Consider the following 12,599-nt stretch of genomic DNA (forward strand, 5'->3'; position numbering starts at 1 on the left):
GATTTTTAACAAATGAATCTGCCTCTCTCTGTTCAACTGGCAAATCTTAACATCTGTTTAAATCAGTTTCTGAATCTCGGCATGAGTGACATCTTGGGTGGGATAATTGCTCGTGGCAGGGCTGTCCTGTTGTGGGAAGCTTAGCAGTACCCGTGGCGTCCGCCTGCGGGACGCCAGGGCCCCCTCCAGGTGTGGGGCCAGATACCTCTGCAGACACCGCCCGCTGTCCTGGGGGGGGGGCAGGGGACAGCTCTGGTGCCACTGGGGAACCACTGATTCCACAGTGCTGACCGTGGAATCCGTTCATAGCACTTCCGTTTGTTATTTGAGTTCACCCCCCTCCACCTTCTACCCTCAACATCCAGGATTTGTAGGCTGCCATACGAGGTCTTCCTCCAAAGTGCTGTCAGTGTGCTTCTCTGGGGCGGCTCGCCTACCGGGGGCCCTCAGGGCCTGAGACTATTTCTCGCGTCATTCCTTTGTCCTTCCTGCATCCAGAGTCGTGGTCGCACACTTGTTTCTGTATCTGGGACCAGCTTTTTCTCTCTCGAAGCTTTGATATTTTACAAATTCACCATAATGTATTCATCAGCGGATATTCTTTTCCTTTTAAAGATTTTATTTATTTATTTTAGAGAGAGCAGGGGAAGGGGCAGAGAGGGAATCTCAAGCAGACTCCCTGCTGAGCGTGGAGCCAGCCGAATGCTGGGCTCGATTTCACGACCCTGAGGTCATGACCTGAGCTGAAATCAAGAGCCGGACGCTTAACCGACTGAGCCACCAGGCGCCCCCGTCACTCTTTTTAAACTGTATCTGCTTGTACATTCAGTGGAGCCCATCAACCTAAAGTCTTTCTTTTTTTTTTTTTTTCTTACAATGAGAAATGTATCTCTTATTTCTTTGAATATTCGCCAGGACGTCTGTGGTCTGGACTCAACCTCCCTGCTTCCAGCCTCTATTCCTCTCAATTGTTCTGTTTATTTTGCAGTTGGTGTTTCCTGCTTCCTTGCGGGACAGGTGGCCAACTTGATCTTCACTAAGTCGGCCTCTGGCTTTACCCGTTCTGTTCTTTACCCCACCTATTTGTTCTTTGTTTCAACCATTAGAAACTTCAAGCCACCTTTGCCATTTGGCTCCTCTTTATGGTTCCTGTTCTTACGTTGTGATATATGATACCTGTGATATGATACCTTCCCTCTGCTCTTCACACCTGTGCTGGAGGGACAGTTATGATTTTGTTTCCAGGGGAAATGATCTACTTCTTTGTTTACCTTTTGATACAATTGTGCTGTTCAGAGGTCTTGCAGCTTGTGAACCCTCGTTGCCTAGGGCATTGGCAACTCCTGCCGTGTGGGTCTGTGGCCCCACCCGAAGCTCGCAGCTCGAGGGAAGGTGTCCAGCACTGGGAGTCTGCAGTGGGTCACGCACACCCGCCTGGCTCAGGAGAGTTGCCACCTCCCCGCGTGGAAGGGACCCCTGTGCTTGTGACCCATCTCGCTGCCCTGCCTTGACTTCACTCCTTCAGGACACCTGCAGCAGGTGGGGCAGGTGCTGACAGGTGCTGAGCCGTGGAGGGGCACTGATGGGGGCAGAGGGAGAGCGACCCCTTTCCTGGGGGTGCACGCTGCAGCATCACTGGCCTGGCCGACTCCTGCCCGACACGGTGACTTGGGGCACCCCCCCTCAAAATCGCCTCGGGCTTCTGGCTCCTCACTGTTCCCAATGACCTTGACATTCTCCGTAGGACCCCTCCATGGCTGCCTGGAGGGCCGTGCCTGCAGGTGTCTCCACCTTAACCGCATGGAGATCCTGGAGTCCCTCCCCCCGTTTGCTTCTTCAGCTGGAATGCCGTCTGGGGTCGCTCATCCTATGTCTTCCTCAGCCCCCATATTCAATCCGCAAATATGTGGCCCTGTGCTCAGAATATGCCTGGGGTGCACCACCTGAGCCTCCCGGGGGGCGGCGGGGGTCTGGAGCAGCCCAGTCACCTCCCCCTCCACTCAGCGCCAATGCCAGGGCTCTCAGGGTCCCCCACCCGGCCCCCACCCGCAGACATCGGGTGTCAGGTGCACCTGGCTCACCGTGGCCCCGGCGTGGGGTGGCTGCTCCCTGGCCTCCTTGGGTCCCACTGGAAAGCCACCCCCACGAGGCCTTCCTTGACCAGCTCCCACATTAAAAGCGGACAAGGGAAGGGAATGAGAGGAAGGGTGGCTGTTTGTGTGCAGTACTTGCTCCTTCCCAGCCCCTCCTGAAGCTTGTGCTGCCTTCCTCCCCAGGAGCAGTGGTTTTGCACATTTCGCGCACTGCCTGTGGGCGCTGTCCCAGAACAGATGGGGTGGAAAGGCAATCCTGGTTGAACTGGAGGCCGGGAGGGGGGTCCAGGCCACTTCCCAGGTTGGGGACAGTGCTAGACTTGGGGGCGGGGAGCCCAGAAGCGCAGGCTCCTTGTCCAGGCTCCCCAGCGACAGGCAGTGGCCCTGGCGAGATGAGCAGCCGCCTTTTCCAAATTAAAAGGAATACATTCACGTCGCTACAGAAATTGTTGACACTGTAATGAAGTGGAAGTAAAATAAAGACCGCGTCTACGTTTGCACAACCAGGGCGGACGCCGTGCTGTGTGTCCTTTTTGTCGGGTTCATGTTCTGTGTACGTGTATGCATGTTGTGTGCACGCCTGTGTGCATGTGTACCCGCGTGTGAGTGCGTGTGTGGGCACGTGGGCGTGTACACAGTACGACAGCATCTGCTCTCGTGTTCACCCACATTGAGCATTTTTCCGTATCGCTGGCAGCAATAACAGGGTGGGTGACCTCACACTCCTTTCCAAGGAACGTGTTTCAGTTGAAAACGTCCTGGTGCCGCGTGCAGGCCTCCAGCACCGCCTTCGGGCGCGTGTCTGGGAGGAGTGCTAGGTCCCAGGAGTCCGGCCGAACGAGGCGAGCCTCTCTGGATAGCTTGCCGTGGTGGGGAAGCCCCTTCCATGACACCCTCCTCAACACCGCTGTCACACTTTTGCATGTGGCTGGCTGGTCGGACCCCGGGGGACTCCGGAGAGCTGCCGGAGCAGCTGTGTCCCCCGGGGCCCGGTGACACACACGCCCTGGCATGCTCATTTCTGTGTGTGTGTTTGGGGGATGGCGGCTGGGGACACGTGGTGTGGGGGGCTGAAGGGACTCCCAGGGGCTGGTGCGGAGGGGAGCAGACGTGTGCAACTTCACGTGTTTATCAGAGATGACAGGAGGGCAGGGAGTAGGAAAGGGGTCAAAGTAGAGTGGGGGTTAGGGAGGGCACAGGATGCCACGCTCCCAGCAAGGCCGGCCCAGGGGCCTGGAGAGTTGACATCACACGTGGCTCTCACCTGCAGAGGCTTTAAAGGCCCTGTGGCACTCCAGTCCTGGATGCCCAGACACCTCGTGGACTCGTGCACCCCAAGCACCCCACGGCCCCCTGGCACCTGCTGCCCCCATGGGCCTGCTCTGCTCCCGGGCTCCCTCCCTCCTCCGGGTCAGCTTGGCAGGCACAGCCCCCGCCTGACGGTGCACCGACGGTGGACCGTCTGTGCCATGCTCTTCCTCGTTTGTCCTATGAAGACCCACGGAGCTTGACGCTAGCTACGGAGCTCGATACAGTTCTGCAGGATGGACCCATCTCAGGTGCTTCTTTAAAGGGCCAGTTATGGCTCTGGACAGGCCATTCTGTGACGGGAGATTCGTCATCGGTGCCTGAAGGCACCTGCACAATTATGCCAGGGCCACCAAGGCGGGAGCCCACCCACCATCCTCCGGGTCTCCCTCTCCTCCGGCCTTGTCCACTGCCCTCCAAGCAGAGGGGCGAAAAGAAGAAAGGGCCACAGGGGAGGCTGTCCAGTGTGTGTTACATGCCTGCCCTGCTTGGCCCTGAACTCAGAGTGGTGACAAGAGAGGTCCCCGGGGGGGCACCCCCTAAATGCAGTAAAGGCCGGACAGCCACGGAGGGCTACCTGCTCATCTGCTGCGCACTCCTGCGGCGGGAATGAGCCCACATCCACCTCCTAGAACTGCAGGTCCCCAGCAGGTGTGGCCCAGTGCCTCCGTGGGCACCAGCAGAGGCCTCCCAGGGGTCCTGCTGGGGTTCTATCCCCGAAGGCGGGACAGGCGAAGGCATTTGTCTACGGGGGGCTTCAGCTGTGCTCGGAACATCTTACTCTCTCCTGGATTTCCCTAGTGACGCAAAACCCGGAGCCAGTCACTAACACGGGGACGGGGGTTTCCTTATGGTAAAAACTTTATTTACTATTTATAAATACATTGCAAGACAAACTTTTCAAAAATACCCTTTTTCCCCCCAAAAACTTAATTAAAAAAATAAAGGAAAGCTCACAGGTAGGCGGAATGTCTTGAGACCCCTTCGTGTTCTCAGGGAGAGCTGTGTGCTGTGCGCATCCACCCTGGGGCGTTCCTGCTCACTTGCCCGAGGCCGGGCCTCCGGCAAAGCAGCTGGGCCCGGCCCCGGCGCCCTGCCTCAGTGGAGGCCATGTTTCTCTTCTCTAGCGGGGCTAACATCTTGTCTACGATTATCTAGCACAGGTCCTGGCGTATCTGGGGTATATGAGGGTAACACCTCACGAAGAACATACTTTCTCTGCATATATGTGTGACTTAGAAAGAGAGGTGGGGGTGGGGGTCCGAGTGCAGTGGGCACGGGAGTCTCTGGTTGGCCCCAGTGTCCCCGACAAGCCATCCCTCTTTGCTGGGTGATAACAACTATTTTTACTCTTTTTATCTCGTGCCAAGGAGGACAAGGGAGAGACAGAAAAATAAACATTTTTGCCTTTAAGGAGTTTATCCTCCAAACTAAAGTCGTTCTTGAATTGCTAAATGGAAAAATGCTATTGTCTGCAGTCACTGAAAAATCCTACTAATTCCGTGGCCTCTGAAAAGGGCGGAGTCAATGGCAGAGGCCAGGCCCGGGGGGGAGGGGGGGCGGGTCAGAAACACCTGTCTTCACAGGTTCCCAGACTTCCGGGGAACATTCCTGGTCTCTTTTGACATGTAAAACTCCACTTACTCTCTGCTACTCCCCAGGGCGCCTTGAAGATCCGCACGATCAGCAGGGCCGGGCCTCCTGGATATAAGCCCCGCCCCCGGCAGGTGCACTGGGATGTCCAGACGCACCAGGCTGCGGGGCTCCCTGTCTTCGCCGAGGCCTGTGCTCATTTACCGAGTGGGGATGAGGCGTGCACTCTACAGAAGCGACACTCGCTGGATCTGGAAGTGGAGGGTGGGCTGCGTGGGCACACACGCGGGCGCGCTCCAGGACGTGGGAGGGCTGGCCGCGCGGTGGTGCAGGGTAAGTGTATGTTTGGAGGAAGCAAGAAGAAAAACCCGGCCACGTCTCATCGACTCCTGCGAAGTGGAAGACGCTCCGGTTCACCATCTACAAGAACCCTAGGCGCTGCGAACATCTTCTAAACTTTGGCTAAAAGAAAAATCAATTCACCACAAAAAGAAAGATAAACTGAGGCTGTAGCCAGATGCTGATCGTGTCCTTGGCAGTCTTTTGTGCAAAATTAGGCGTTTCTGAGCTCCACATTAACTAAAACAAACAGAAAAAGAAACGTATTGAAATAACTCCCCCACCTCGAAAGGCTCAATTCCCGTGGGGAGACACTGGGGGCGAGACCCCCGACTGCAGGCAGGTGGGGGGGCTCACCCTACATGTCGCCAAGGAGCACCTGACAGAGGGGAGACTCAGGCAGAGGCCACCGACCCCGAGTCTCACCCAGAACCTTGAATTTCCTTCCAATTTGTGGGGAAACAAAACTTGTAACTAAAAATGAAAAATTTGGGGCGCCTGGGTGGCTCTGTCAGTGAAGCGTCTGCCTTCGGCTCAGGCCATGATCCCGGGGTCCTGGGGTTGAGCCCTGCATCGGGCTCCCTGCTCGGCGGGGAGTCTGCTTCTCCCTCTGCCCCCACCCCGACTTGTGCTCTCTGTCTGTCAAATACATAGATAAAATCTTAAAAAAAAAATGAAAATTTCTTCTGTTTACTTAAATTTGTCTTGAGGAAACAAAACACATTTATTCTGTTTTCTCCAATGGCTCTCCCGTTTATTAAAAGGCAAAGGAGTGTCAAACACGACCGCATTCTTCGAAGTCATGAATCTCATTTAAAATCTCATATTTGTGTTAGGTGAAAATAAACTTTATTACAATGGTATCAATCACAGACTATCAAAATATCCAGAGCATTTTACAGAGAAAAACCAGCCACACTTGTGAGTGAGAAGCATGTTCCTTTCACAAGTCCTCGAGGGTTAAAACAGTCTGCCTGTGAAGACAAGCCACCAGCCGTGGTGCGGGGAAGGCTGGTTGTTGGACTTCTCCGTATGTGTGTGTGTGAACGTGCACAGGTCCAAGTCCAAGATCTTCCAAGGGTCTCCAAGTACCTCTGAGACAATCTGACCACAGGCCCTGTTTCCCTGGGCTGCTGCAGGTGGGTCGGGGGGGGGGCCCTGCACCCTCCTGCGGGGTCTGTCCCCGCTTCCCGAGACACGCCGCCACGGCCCCCGAGCCCAGGCCCCCCGGCTTACGTGGCGAGCAGCGTCTACTTGCTGTCCATGCTGTAGCAGTGAATGTCGCCTTTCCCCCGGGCGTCGAAGCCGGGAAGGGGCTGCCCGTACTTGTCCACGCACCAGCAGAAGCCCCGCTTCCTGCCCTTGGAGGGGCGGCACTGCCGGAGAGCACAGGACACAGGTGAACCCTGATGGCGGGCCAGGCGCCCAGGGCCAAGGGCGAGGCAGGCTCTTATGCCTGGGGCGGGGTGGGGGGTGGAGGCGGCTCTCCGGAGAAGCAGGCTGGGGCAGTTCTGCGCCCCTCGGGGATAAGAACGTCCCACCTGCCCGGGGCACCTGAGAGCGCTCGCCAAGGCGCATAGATGGGCTCTCAGCGCGGCTCTGCTGAGCAAGAGACTGATGGGAATACGCAGGTGGCAGGTAAGCTGCTGCCTAATGGCTGGTGGCAAACAGGTGCGACAGAGACCAGGAGGCCCATGGCCTCGATCATTCTGCAGCCACCGTGGCGGGAACTGTCCCAGTGCAGAGCCGCCTGGGATGCTGTTGTCTCGGAACAGTTCATCTCCGGAGATGCACTTAGCCTGGCCTGAATTAACGGCCCCCCAACGTGCCAGGACTCCCGGCAAGGATGGGCCGGAGGGGGACCAACAGGGGATCTCAGGGAGGCTTTCTGGCCCACGACCTCATGTCCCTGTGACGGTCATTCTCGACGTCTCCCCGTGTCCCTTCAGTTAACCCAGGGCCCCGGGGCGGCGGTGCACGGCTCTGCGGGTCAGGGGGGAGGGAAGCTGGTGAGGACGCCACTCACCTGCTTCTTCTTGTAGAAGCCCTTCCTGTCACAGTTGGGGATGTGGATGCCCCTGGGGCTAAGCATGTCCAAGAACTTGAGTCGGTTCAGCGTGTCCTCCACCTCCCGGCGGCAGGGTCCCTGTGGGGAGAGCCACGGGTTACTTGGGAGCGCGCGCGGCCTCAGAGAATCCCATGCACTCGAGGAGGGACCTGCCACGCGATCCCCACGACCCCCAACCATGGCTCCCGTCTCCCATGAGGTCCCCAGAGCGAGGCCCGGGACTGGGGGGCAGAGAGTGGCCACGGGCCAGGGGACTGGGAGAGCAGGTGAACAGAACACCGCCAGCCTCGAGGCACTCCTACCCACGTCATTCCACCTGGACCCTCGTGGGATCCCGCAGCGGGAAGGGTCCCCCCACACTCAGCGCACCGCCCACCAGGAGGAGAAGGCTCACGTATTCCGTCTCCCGCTTGGACTCGGAGGAGAAGTTCTGGGTGTCCGTGCTCTGGGACTCGTAGTCCACCTTGTAACGCTGGCTGTCCTTGGCGTGCCCTTTCTTGATGACGTCCATCTTGGTGTGCAGGGGCTGGAGCTTGGCCTCGGGCACCCGGTGTGTGCTGGGGAGGGCCTGGCCCTGCACGCTCCCGGCACTGTGGTCTTCCTCCGACTCGCTGCTGTTTCCTTGAAAAGTGCAAGGGGCACACGGGTGTGACGGCCATCCGCAGTTAGCAACAGTCTTTTCAAAACATTACCACAGCGACCAAGTCCCAGCTAGGCGGAAATGTCATCCAGCAACTCCAAAACACCTGGATAAAGTGCTGTTCCACGGTACTAGCAGTGGACGGCTGTCACTCTACTGGAAGCCCGCTTTCTAGAAAGGAATCTGATGTGTGCTTTCTGAGCAGTGGTGGGGGGGGGGAGGGAAGGGTTCTCATCGCGGATCCGGCAGCATCTGTCACCCTCCGCCAGCAGGGGGCACGCCCGAGGAGGGACGGTGCCCAGGATTCAGACCCCAAAGGCCACCCCAACTGCAGCCTCCCGGGACTGGGGGACCAGTACGCTCTCTGCCCCACCCGTCAGCCCTGCTGAGTCAGAGGCGCCGGGTGGGGACAGCCACCCGGGTGGGGGTCCACAAGCCCCGCAGGGGCTGATTCCCCCGCTGTCCTGTGCCACCAGGCCGACTGGCCCAGGGGAAAGCTCACTCCCCTTTGAGCCTGGCTGCAGTTCCCCTGGCTCTGGGCACTGTGCGGCGGGTCCCACTGTCACGTCTCTAACTCACTGTCCACACATGGGCTGGAACGTCCTGAGGAGCTGCACAGACCCTGTGCGTGCTGGAGCACTCACTCCCTGAGGGACCCCCCGCCACCCCCGCCACTGTTCTGTGACCCACACACTAAAACAAAGAGAACTGAGACCCTGACACTGGTGTTGGGTGTCCGCAGCTGTCACTGGGGCTTCACGGGCATGGACTACACGCAGGGCTGACATGGGGCCAGCACGCTCTCGGGGTTCCTTTTCCAGGATGAACAGTGGAGGTGGCTACGGGGGGAGAGCTGCTGAGGATCCCCTGTGGGTCACACGATCGCTCCATTCAACGAGCAGCCTGCCTCCATCCTGGGAGGGGCTTGGCTCACCATCTGATCCTGAATCTACCACGCCTGGGGGTGCCGAGCGCCCTCCAGGGGCCCTGCCCCTCATGCACAGTGGCAGCCCACAGGGAAGCGGGCTCAGACCTCCGGCTCTAGGGGACAGGGGCAAATGTCTCGTGGAGGACGCTCCCCAGGCTGGCTGAAGGACAAGAATCTCTGCAGGACGCGCCCAGGGCAGGTGCACTCACCAGGGGCTGGGGGACACCCTCTCCTCCCTGGGGACTCCACTTCCTCCCCTGGGAAGGAGAGTCGCTGGAGGTGGAGGGGTGGCTGAGCTCCCAAGGAGTTTGGCGTCTGGGGAAGCACCAATTAGCCCAGCGCCGGATACAGTGGGTTCTTAATTGGCAGAATTTGGTTTCAATGTCCTTTAACCTTAGGGTTTTTTTCCTTCCTTTTCAGGGAAGTGCTGGGAACAAAGGAGATGCTAAGGGTATGTAAATAAACATATTTGCATTTCTTTTCCAAGAACTGAGTAATTTCTTAAACCTCCCAGGTTATCTTTCTAATGCCTGCTGACTTCAGCAGGAACACAAAACCTCTGCATTTAAGCAACAGATAATCTTAACTTTTGACTGCCATTTAAATGTACCTCCCCACCCCCACAGATTTTATAAGTCTCATAAAATCTCAGGCTTGTTAACCACGTTTTAGTTAAACACATCAACCCATACTGCGGAGCTACTACAGTAGTAATCATAATATACCCGTTAACCCGGTCACTGAAATTGGCAGCGTCTATAAGAGCTTCTCAGATCACTTTTCGAATACCCAGAAAACACGCTATTAGAATAAAGTGCACACAGCAAACGCCGCAGTTGCCCTAAGAGACAAATGCACCTGGCGATTTTAAATCCACCAGGATACAGCGGCGCACGTTTTAGGCAACTGGAATTTTGCCTTCTCACCAATCCTGGAATGGTGTTCGTTTCTCTGGGATCCACAGAGCCAGCCCCGCCTAGCAAAGACAGAGCCTCACCCGGGCGTGGCAATGTGCACACCCTGAAATGACAAGGGACTGCCCTCCTGTCAGTCCAGGGTGGGAGCCTGCCCACTAGCTCTGTCCAGCCTGGTGCCTTGGAGGCCAGGGCAGAATTCTCCCGGCCTCCAGCTCTGCAGGAGCTCCACTCACAGAACCCAGGGAGGCTGGCTGAGCCTGCTGGAGAATTTAGAGCAACAACTGCAGACTCCATTTACACTGCTTTCTGGGAACAGCGTGATGTCCTTCAGAGCCTCGCGAGGGGCAGTGGCCGAGTCTCTGTCTTTTCGGGGCTCCCAGGAACCGGACCCTATCCCTTCCACTTCGGATTAAGGGCCATACAGTCCTGAGGCTTATTCCACTCCCCTGCACCATCACTGAAATCTTTTTTGAGTCCACACTCCCTGAAGGCCCCGCACCTGGCGTTGGTCTGGGGCCATCCAGGCACCGGGGCGGATGGGGCGCACCAGGGGGACGAGGCAGGACGTGGCAAACCGGGTTCAGCCCCCACGTTCCTCTCTGCCTCTGGGGGACTTTGGGGAGGCACTACCTTCTGGACGTCAGGTTGCCCAAAGGCAAAAGATGCCAATACCCGGTTCCCACCTTACTGCTTCTGGCGCACCCCGAGACGTGCCATTGCTTCGCACACCGAAAGTCTGTGCAAATGTTCGAATTTTTAAAGACAAGCACCATCTCCTACAAAGGTGCCCGCCCACCTTCTCCAGTCCAGATTCGCCCCGACCGCCTCCCTGGTCCTCCAGCTCCCTCCGCTTGGAATAAACACGCTCGCTCCCAGTTTGTGGGACACGAAAGCCGCGTTCCCGAGGTGGGCCGCACGGTCCAGGCTCACGTTGCCGCGCTGCGCCCGCACCAAGGGCGGGGAGACGCTCGTCGGTATGGGATCGGTCATGACAACCTCGTACCCTCCCCCTCCCTGCCCGGGAAACCTCTGACCCAGTTTTGCCGAAAGCGCTTAGTAATTTGCAAGCACTCCGCACTCGGCGAACGCAGCGCGTGGACGGCCGGCTGCAGACCGTGCCGCGGCGAGCGCACTCGCTCGCGGGGCCTTGGTTTCCGCGCCTACAGCACCGGGGGCGGGGAGGGCGGGGAGGGCGGGGGGTCCCCGCAGCGGCGCGGCGCCGCCTCGGCCCCCGTCCGGGGCCGACCGGCGCCGGCGGCTCACCTGGCGCGGACGACGCTGGCAGCAGGTAGGCGCGCAGGCGGCCGGCGGCGCTGGCGTTGGCGCAGAGCCCGCGGCCGTCCAGCAGCGCCTGCAGCGGGCGCGGCTCGCCGGGCGGCGGCTGGCAGCGGAGGCCGGCGCCGCAGCGCTCGGTGTAGACACCGCACGGTTGGCCCTCGTGCAGCGCGCACGTCAGGCAGCAGCCGCAGCCCGGCTCTCTCACCAGCTCGGAGCACGCGGACGCGGCGGGCGGCGGCGCGCACTGCGCCAGAGCGCGCGCGTCGCACGGCTCGCAACGCACCACGGGGCCCGCGCCCGCCGAGCCCGCGCCGGCCCGTGCGGCCGGCGGCCCGCGGAGTAGCGCCAGCGCGGTCAGCGCCGCGGCCCAGAGCGCGGGGCGCGCCCGCTGCATGGCGCCCACCGCGGGGGCCCGCTGCTCGGTCAGCCGGGGCGCGCAGGAATCGGGCGAAAGCGCGCGGCGCGAGGCTGCGGGAGTGGGGTAGGCAGCTACCAGTGCTGAGCGCGGCGCCGCCGTTTTCGCATCTGGGCGGCCCGAGCGCGCTGGCCGCTATATAGAAGCCGGGTGGCCGAGGACACGCCCCGGAACGGCGCGCGGGATGGGGGGGGAGGGGGCGGGCCGGCGCACACGAGGCTCGGGGCTCCCGCCGCACCCGGGGCCGCCGGACTGGGGGCGGGGGCGCGCAGCGCGCGGGCGCCCAGGCACCTGCTCCACGCGCGCACTCCGGTCCCTTCGCCACCCCACCGTCCCGGGGAACTCGGCAGCCCCGCCACCCCGCCGTCCCCGGCACCTCTGGCCACCCGGGCGCCTCGGCCACGCCGGCGTCTTTGGCGCCCCTGGCCAGTGCGACGCCGCCGCCGCCGCCCTTCTCCCCGCGGGCGTGGGTGAGGTCGCCCCCGTGGAGAGCTGGTGTCCGGGAGACTGGCGTGCTCCGCACCTCACCGAGTGTACTTTGCGGAGCTTCGCAAAATTTGAGTCCTCGGGTCGGGAAGGTCGTGGGACATTTCTGAGTGGGACTACCTGATTCGCGTCGAGGTCTCTGGTTTTCTCTGCACCCGCGGGGCCGTTCGCTCCCTCTGCCTCCCTGCCTCCCGGGACATAGAAATGCGCATCTGCCGGTGCGCACGTGGTCTTCACGCGTTCCAAGGCAGCCGTGAAGCCTCCCTGGGTGTTTTACGAGAAGCCCCCAGCTGGCGATGGGTCCTTAGCAGGGCTTGTCGGAGCCTGGACATCACCACTGTTGCGGTCATAGGTATTCTCCCTGATTATGTTTTCAAGTAGAGTTTACGGCCCAAACAAAACAATGATAAAAGCAGTAAAGCGAGGACTGCCGAGGTGTCGTTAATAACAGAATAGTCCTCGCAACTGGTTATTTTTACTATCATTTTCCCAGGCCACCTTGTATCCCTGTACTGAGCTCTCTCCGGGGCGTCG

At 59.6% G+C, this 12,599-nt stretch overlaps 1 protein-coding gene across 1 annotated transcript; it reads right to left on the bottom strand.

The window, feature by feature from the left end:
- Positions 1-4,244: 4,244 nt before the first annotated feature.
- On the bottom strand, positions 4,245-11,676 carry IGFBP3 (insulin like growth factor binding protein 3). The gene is made up of 5 exons (XM_027574710.2): positions 11,150-11,676; positions 7,796-8,022; positions 7,360-7,479; positions 6,570-6,709; positions 4,245-5,573 (listed from the first exon to the last, which is right to left on the bottom strand). The coding sequence occupies exons 1-4, from the start codon at positions 11,556-11,558 to the stop codon at positions 6,584-6,586; spliced, it is 882 nt and encodes a 293-aa protein (XP_027430511.1). The 5' UTR covers positions 11,559-11,676; the 3' UTR covers positions 4,245-5,573; positions 6,570-6,583.
- Positions 11,677-12,599: the final 923 nt, after the last annotated feature.

Source organism: Zalophus californianus, chromosome 12, assembly GCF_009762305.2.
Source record: "Zalophus californianus isolate mZalCal1 chromosome 12, mZalCal1.pri.v2, whole genome shotgun sequence".
NCBI classification, from domain to species: Eukaryota; Metazoa; Chordata; class Mammalia; order Carnivora; family Otariidae; genus Zalophus; species Zalophus californianus.

Bases quoted from the DNA above. Each gene is read 5' to 3' on its own strand.
- IGFBP3 (XM_027574710.2), bottom strand. From the start codon at position 11,558: ATGCAGCGGGCGCGCCCCGCGCTCTGGGCCGCGGCGCTGACCGCGCTG. The intron at 8,023-11,149 runs GTGAGCCGCCGG...GCACTTTTCAAG, and splicing joins GCCAGCGTCGTCCGCGCCAG to GAAACAGCAGCGAGTCGGAG. The intron at 6,710-7,359 runs GTGAGTGGCGTC...GCTCTCCGGCAG, and splicing joins GCTTCTACAAGAAGAAGCAG to TGCCGCCCCTCCAAGGGCAG.